The sequence below is a fragment of the Leopardus geoffroyi genome, chromosome C3 (genome assembly GCF_018350155.1).
Source record: "Leopardus geoffroyi isolate Oge1 chromosome C3, O.geoffroyi_Oge1_pat1.0, whole genome shotgun sequence".
NCBI classification, from domain to species: domain Eukaryota; kingdom Metazoa; phylum Chordata; class Mammalia; order Carnivora; family Felidae; genus Leopardus; species Leopardus geoffroyi.
Window position 1 is genome coordinate 5,003,540 of NC_059338.1, and position 7,490 is coordinate 5,011,029.

Below are 7,490 nucleotides of genomic sequence, written 5' to 3' on the forward strand. Positions count from 1 at the left end.
AGCCCCGCGTCAGGCTCTGGGCTGATGGCTCAGAGCCTGGAGCCTGTTTCTGATTCTGTGTCTCTCTCTCTCTCTCTCTCTGCCCCTCCCCCGTTCATGCTCTGTCTCTCTCTGTCCCAAAAATAAATAAACGTTGAAAAAAAAAATTAAAAAAAAAAAACAAAAAACCATTTTTAACACCTAATATTTTTTTTATAATCTATCCCCAAGCCACCTAGTTACTATTCTTTATTAAAAGTTTTTTAAATTTTCTTTTGTAAGTTACAAAAGAAATACCATTTCCTGAAACAAATTCGGATAACCTGAAAGTATGATTGTCCCAACATGAATGCAAGCTCCCTAAAGGTGGGGTCCTTGTCCATCATGCTCAGCACTAACCCCCTAGCACCTAACACAGAGATTAACACCAGCAGGTGCTCAACAGGTATGTGCAGAAGTGAGAAAAGGTAAACACCACCAAAGGTGAAAGTATTGGAATGCTTTTCCAATGAATTATCTAGAAACAAAATACACATACACAGTGCAGTTTGAGTGTCACACAAAAATTAGATCATACGATAAATGCCATTTGGTAACTTTTCCGCCTTTTACAGAGTTCAGTGTTTATATTAAACTTCCACACTTCCAGGGGCGCCTGGGTGGCTCAGTCAGTTGGGCATCCAACTTCAGCTCAGGTCATGATCTCACGGTTCATAAATTCAAGCCCCACGTCGGGCTATCTGCCATCAGCAGAGCCCCCTTCAGATCCTGTCTCCCTCTCTCTCCACCTCCCACACTTGCATGCACGCGCATATGCGTGCTCTCTCTCCCTAAAAATAAATATTTTTCAAAATCTTACTAAAATTAATTAATTAATTAATTACAAACTCCCACACTTACAGGGGTACCTGGGTGACTCAGTCAGTTAAGTGACTGACTCTTGATCTAGGCTCAGGTCATGATCTCGTGGTTTCATGAATTTGAGCCCCACCTTGGGTTCTCCACGGACAGCGCGGAGCCTGCTTGGGATTCTCTGTCTCTCCCTCTCTGCCCCTCCACTGGCACACTCATGCACTCTCTCTTTCAAAATAGATAAAACTTAAAAAAAGAATAAAAACATCAACTTCCACACTTCCAACTTCGCACTGTCCTGACTTCTTCACAGACTGCTACCGAACCCCAAAACCGTGAATCCATAAAGGCCTGTAGGGTTTTGAGAAGCTGGCCACTTACGGCTTCCTGTGAGAACACTGCACACCCACCAGCTAACCAATGCCCTCATTTTAATAGCTTTATTGAAATATAATTCAAAGCCTTTTGAAATATAATTTCAAAGCCTATTGAAATATAATTCAAAGCCTTACCCACTTACCAAAGTGGGTAAAGTGTAACTTACCCACTAAAAGTACAGAATTCAACGGTTTCCAGTACGTTCGGAGCTGTGCAACTATGACCACCACCAGTTTTAGAGCGTTCCCTCACCCCCACCCCCCAAACACTACACCCATAGCGCTCACTCCCCACTCGCTTCCAACCCCTCCAACCTCAGACAGCTACTAATCTACTTTCTGTCTCTACTGATTTGCCTATCTGGACATTTCATATACATGGAAAATAATCCTTTTCTAAAACATGTGAATGATTTGGGGAAAAAATCTTTTATCTTACATGTCACTCAGTCTTTCCTTTCTTAAGCAAATTACAAACACCTGAGTTAACCATTCTTGAGCGTTAATGGCCATCAGGAGAAACGACAAATACTTTACTACAATTATTACAATGAAGTGATATTCCCAGAAGCTTCTGAGGTCTATCAGGTGGTTTGAGCTTCCACTGGCTGCCCTCAGGATGCGGTGCTAAAAACCTAAAAAAAAACCAGTGCCTCTTTTCTCTGCAGGCAGTCATCACTTGTCATGCCTAAGTTCTGCTGTATAATCTTAAGCTAGCCTCCGAAAAAGACTTTATTCAGTTCCTGGTTTGACTGGATGTACATGCTTAATGAAAACAACATGAGGAAGTAAAGAGAAAAATTTTGATTATTTTTTTTTAAAGGTTCAAAGGCTCTCACTCCAGTTTTGTCTTTATCAGTCAAACTTCTTCAAAGAATTGCGTCTATTCTGTTTCCTTCCTTCATATTAAGGCGCTAGGATCACTAACGTCTTCCTAATGAAGCAATCCAAAGGTTACTCGGTCCTTACCTCCTTCTGACCACTTTCTCCTCCTACACAAAATCCCCTCCTTCCTGGGCATCCAACAGGCTTCTGCTTCATCCCTCTGGTTCATCTCCAGCCTCTAAAATCATTCCTCCCTATATGAACTCTACTTCCTCTATCAAAAATGACACCCTGTCTTCTCGTTCCACATAATCCCGGGGTGACACCCTCTACTGCTCTGCTTTGGCTCCCTTCTTCGTGATGACAATTCCCAAATATGTCCCCGGTGCAGACACATCTCCACAGACCGTCCCTGAGGTGCTTCAAACTCATCAGTGTCAAGACGGTGTTCGTTAGCCATCTGCTATGGACTGAATGTTTGTGTCCTCCCCCAAATTCATACACTGACATCCTAACGCCTAAGGCAAAGGCATTAGGAGGCGGGGCCTCTGAGGGGCGCTGAGGTCACAAGGGTGGAGGCCTCCCAAACGGTAAAGTCCTCGTAAGAGACTCCACAGAGATCCCCATCTCCTTCCACCACGCGAAGACACAGAGAGAGGTCAGCTGTCTGCAACCTAGGAGGTCCTCACCAGAAGCCGACTGGGCTGTCACCCTAATCCTGGACTTCCAGCCTCTGAAGCTGAGAGTTTCTGTTGTTAATACGCCGCCCAGGCTGTGGCGTTTTGTCACCGCAGCCTCGACACACTAAGACACCGCCCTCCCCCAGCACTCCAGGGAACCGCACCACCTCCTGTTTTCCCTTTCCTAGTGGATGGCACCCCGCACACCCAGTGACCCGAGCTACAGGCCGGAGATAGATACAGTCATCTCATTAGTCTCCCCTAACCGCCCCTCCGGCAGACTCGCAGACTCCCTTCCCTAAGCTCTCACATCCACCTCTTTGTCTCCATCTGCGTGTACCGTCCGAGGCCAGGCTCTGCGCACCTGCCGCTCGAGCTTATACGACAGTCTCCTAACCGGCACTTCTGCCTCCAGGCTTGCCCGCTTCATCCAGTCCTTTCTCTAGACTACTGCTCAGGTAAAGTTAAAAAAAAAAAAAAAAAAAAAAGAAATGTGGATCCGATGTCACTCCTCTATTTTAACCCCTTAAATGGCTCCTTCCTATCTGTGTGATGACACCCAAACTTCTGAGCACTGCAAACACGTACTGCATGATCTGGCCCCTCTCATCTTCGGGCCCTTCTCTCACCTTCTCTCCAGAGCTTATTCACACACAACTAATTACAGCTTCTCAAACGTATCCACCTGTGTCATGCTTTTTTGTCTTTGTACCTGGACTGTCCTCTTTTTCACTTCGGTTCTCTCCCTATTGTATCACTCACCAAACTGCATGTGCTATTATTTCGAGTATACATGTATCTCCTCCGTTAGAATAAAAGCTCCTTGAGAACAGAGATCGTTTCTTGTTTTTTTAATTCCCCCAAAATAAAAGTGTCTGGTACACAGTAAGTATTCAATAAATGTTTCCTGGTAACATCAAAAGCCTGAGCTCTGTATGAATGAGAGGTCCTGTTTTTAGTCCCTTCTACAAGTGCCACAGCCGACAGCCTGTCCTTTACTCCCAGTCATGACAGACCCTCTGTACCTTAATCTTATAGTCGTCTCCTCCAGAGACAAACAGCGGCTGCTGCTTATGGAAGTCGATGCCTCGTACTGGACCTGGCGAAGGAAGCAGGCGACACGTGTTAGAGAGCTGTATTTGCCCATCTCTAAAGTGATCCTTATTCAGGAATTTTTGGTTCCGGCCCTTCCGTATTCTTTAATCCTAAAGAAAGTTTACACTACTCCAGAAGACAATAAATACTTAGATCTCTTTAATTCCCTCCTAGAAAGTGTCATCTCACCATCATGTTCATCAAACTTGTCAATAAGGGTACACATCCGATAGTCCCATAACTGGATGACCCCATTGTGTAAACTGGTCAGGATCCAAGGTCTTTTGGGGTGAAAACTGAGCCCTAGAGGGGAAGAAAAGAAAAAAACAAGGAATGATCCAATTAGCTAAGTATGCCCCACAATGCCACCCCCTGTCAATTCAGGTAAGAAAAACGAACACCTAGGTTAATCCTAGGTTCAGACGCTCCTTTGTCGAATGCCAGACGTTACGAATTATATGCTATTAGGCGCTAGATTTTGTTATATTCCTTTAAATATTGTTGGGCTTTGTTTTAGGATGCTGTGAGGTTGCCTGTTTTAAAGTTCGCTTTTAGTTTTGCTAGTATGGGTCGACAACAGCCTTTAGTCTAGATCTAATTTGGCACCCCTATGAAGGCGGATACCACCTGAGGTCTCTAGGTGATGCCCTGCAGTATCAGGAGGCCTTTCCATTCCAGCCGATAGGAACACAAAACTATTCCCAGCTCTAAGTGAGCTCCAGGGATTATTCTGCCTCCCCCTCTCCAGGGGTTCTATCCCAGGCTTGGGGTCATTTCCACCCATGCATATGCAGATTAGAAATCAGACAAAGGCTTGACAGGATCCCCTGCAGAACTCCAGTGTTCTGGGCAGCTCCCTCTCTGGTGTTCTGTCCAGCAAATTCTAGCAGTTTTGGCTGCCCTGAACTCTAAACTATGTTTCCACAGTGAGACGACAGGGCTCTTCCCCCTTCCCTATCCTGCAGCCTGGAAACTCTCCAGGTAGTAAGCTAAAAAACACTCACAGGACTCACCTTGTTTATTTCCCTTCTCTCAAAAATCACTCTCCTGCACTGCCTGATATCCAGTGTCTGAAAACTTTTGATTCACACATTTTGTTGTGTTGTGCAGCTGTTTTAAGGTGAGAAAGTAAATCTGTCTGTTACTCCTTGGAGTAACAGACTGGAAATGGAAGTCCACAGAAGTAACAACTGCTAACAGTTTGGAGTGTATCCTTTCAGACTTCTAACGCAGACGGCATCATTTTATCAAAATGGAAATATGTTATGCAAACTTCTCACTTAGCTATGCATCGTGGATCTTATTAAATACACACAAACCTAACCTCATTCTTTTTAACAACAGCAAAACACAGATGTACCACATTTAAAAATTATTCTAGTGATGAGCATTTAAGTTTTTCCCCCTAACTTTCACCAACTAGAAAACAGGCCCTAAAGAAAATACTTCTATGCGTAATCTAGCTTATTTGCATTATTACTGCTTAAGACTAAAGACCTGGAAGTAGGATTGCCAGAAATAGGTATGCGCATTTAACATTTTTATAGATACTACCTTATTTCAAAAAGACCATCAATATACAGTCTCCTCGGATTTCTGAAGGTAACCATTTTGCACACACTGGCTATTATTGGTTATTTGTTGTTTTGTTTGTTTTACTAATCCAAATTCAAAAGGTTATTTACCTTTTTTTTTTTTTTTAACATTTCTTTCACTGTTAGTGGAGAATATTTCCATTTTTTTTACCAAACATTCACGTTTTTTCTACTGAATTGTTTTTTCCTATTACGTCGTTCATTTTTTTTCCATGACGTACAGTAATACTCATTAAGAGATATTAACTCTCAAATATTCTGACATCTTTTTTCCTCACTTTTCTATTGCCCATTGAGAAATCAAGAGCAGAAGAGAAAATTCAAGGATTAGGAAGACCACTTCAGCCATCCATAAATTTTTGCTGGCATGCTTCACTATCAAGACTCCCACGAGACTTAGAAACTGCTCAGAATCAGGGCACCTGGGTGGCTTAGGTGGTTAAGCTTCTGACTCTCGGCTTCAGCTCAGGTCATGATCTCACAGCTCATGGGATCAAGCCCTGCATCAGGCTCCACACTAACAGCCTGCTGGGGATTCTCTCTCTCTCCCTCTCTCTCTGCCCCTCCCCCAGCTGTGCACGTGCTCGTTTGCTCTCCATCTCAAAAAAAAAGGGGGGGGGGGTGCACCTGGGTGGCTCAGTTGGTTGAGCGTCCATCAGCGGCTCAGGTCATGATCTCACGGTTCGTGGGTTCCAGCCCTGTGTCAGGCTTCGAGCTGGCAGCGCAGAGCCTGCTTGAGATTCTCTGTCTCCCTCCCTTTCTCTCTGTCCCTCCCCCGCTTGTATGTGTGCGCTCCCTCTCTCAAAAATAAATATTAAAAAAATTAAAAAAAAAAAAAAGAAACTGCTCAGAATCTATTCTTATATAACAATGGCCTCCAGTTTTTGAGCTACTGAGTATACAGCAGGCACTGTAATAAATGTAGTCATATGCTATCTCATTCTAATTCTCTCTGTAGGTGAATGTTAATTATTCACATTGTACGGATGAGGAACCATATTAAGAAACCTTAATAAGTTGCCCAAGATCATACAGCTCGTTGGGGAAATGTTTCAGGATTCCAAAGTAAGGCAAGGTGATTCCAAACACCAAGTTCCCAAGCCAACTTGCTCTGCTCTTCTTACTAAATATTCAAGTCATATACAAATATAGGTACGTATGCATACATATACATGTACATTTATACACATATGAAATCTCAAGAGACCTTACTTCTCTGCCTTTCCCATTCTAACACTCCAAAAGACTACTACGGCTGTTTCAGTCTTTCGCCCTCCACCCCCATCCACTGATAGTCATGCTTCGGAGTCGCCCCATTTAGGAAATAAGAATGAAGATACCCCGTTAAAATTTGAACTTCAGATCAACAGCGAACGACACTGGAAATCATTTCGTTCTCTGAAATCCAAATGTAACTTGGCGTCCTGTATTTTATCGGACAACCTTATCAAGCTCAGACTTTACTGGGGTTACAGGTCTCAACGTCCTGTCTCCAGGTAGGAAACAACGCCCAATGGAGGCGCTGGATGTCGATACGGTGCCGCCAAAGCCTCCCTAAGAGAGGCAGCCAGTGCTCATTTCCGAAAACGTTAGACGTGGATGCGACTGGCACAGGTCGAGACTCGATCCCCAGGTCCACTCCCTGCAACACGGTCCTCAAAAGGCCGACAGGGACCCAAAGAATCAAAGTCGGGAGCACCGGCCCCCGGAGAAGACAGGAGGGAAGCAAGGGAACGGTGCGGGAGCCGCCGCAGGCCAATCACATCCCGAGGGCATTCCAGAGAAGAGAGGGCTGCAGAACCGCCGCCAGGCCGCCCTCCCTCCTGCCCGTGCGGTGGGCCCGACTCGGCCTCGGTCACCCCCCGAGACAGCACCGCCCCCGACACCCGGTCCTCGAGCTCCCCCTCGTCTTCTCCACTTACCTTTGACCCGCGCGCTCTTGGTCTCGAATTTGGTCAGCATCCTAGAGACCTGCGGCTCCGAGGTGCCGACCCGAGCCCAGCCACTCCCTGCTGCCCTTCGCCTCCCTCCACGTCAGCGCCGCTCCGCCGCGGCTCCCGGAAGCTCCGCGGGCACGAACTTCCGGT

The 7,490-nt window shown here is 45.4% G+C and overlaps 1 protein-coding gene across 1 annotated transcript in view; it reads right to left on the bottom strand.

The window, feature by feature from the left end:
* COPA (COPI coat complex subunit alpha) overlaps window positions 1–7,435 on the bottom strand; it is a 46,982-nt gene extending 39,547 nt beyond the window's left edge. Inside the window, exons 1-3 of the mRNA XM_045455117.1 lie at window positions 7,326–7,435; window positions 3,998–4,111; window positions 3,739–3,812 (exon numbers count right to left, since the gene is read on the bottom strand). Of these exons, the coding sequence (XP_045311073.1) occupies window positions 3,739–3,812; window positions 3,998–4,111; window positions 7,326–7,365 (228 nt within the window). The 5' untranslated portion in view covers window positions 7,366–7,435. The remainder of the gene's footprint in view (window positions 1–3,738; window positions 3,813–3,997; window positions 4,112–7,325) is intronic.
* Between the last annotated feature and the right edge of the window lie 55 nt (window positions 7,436–7,490).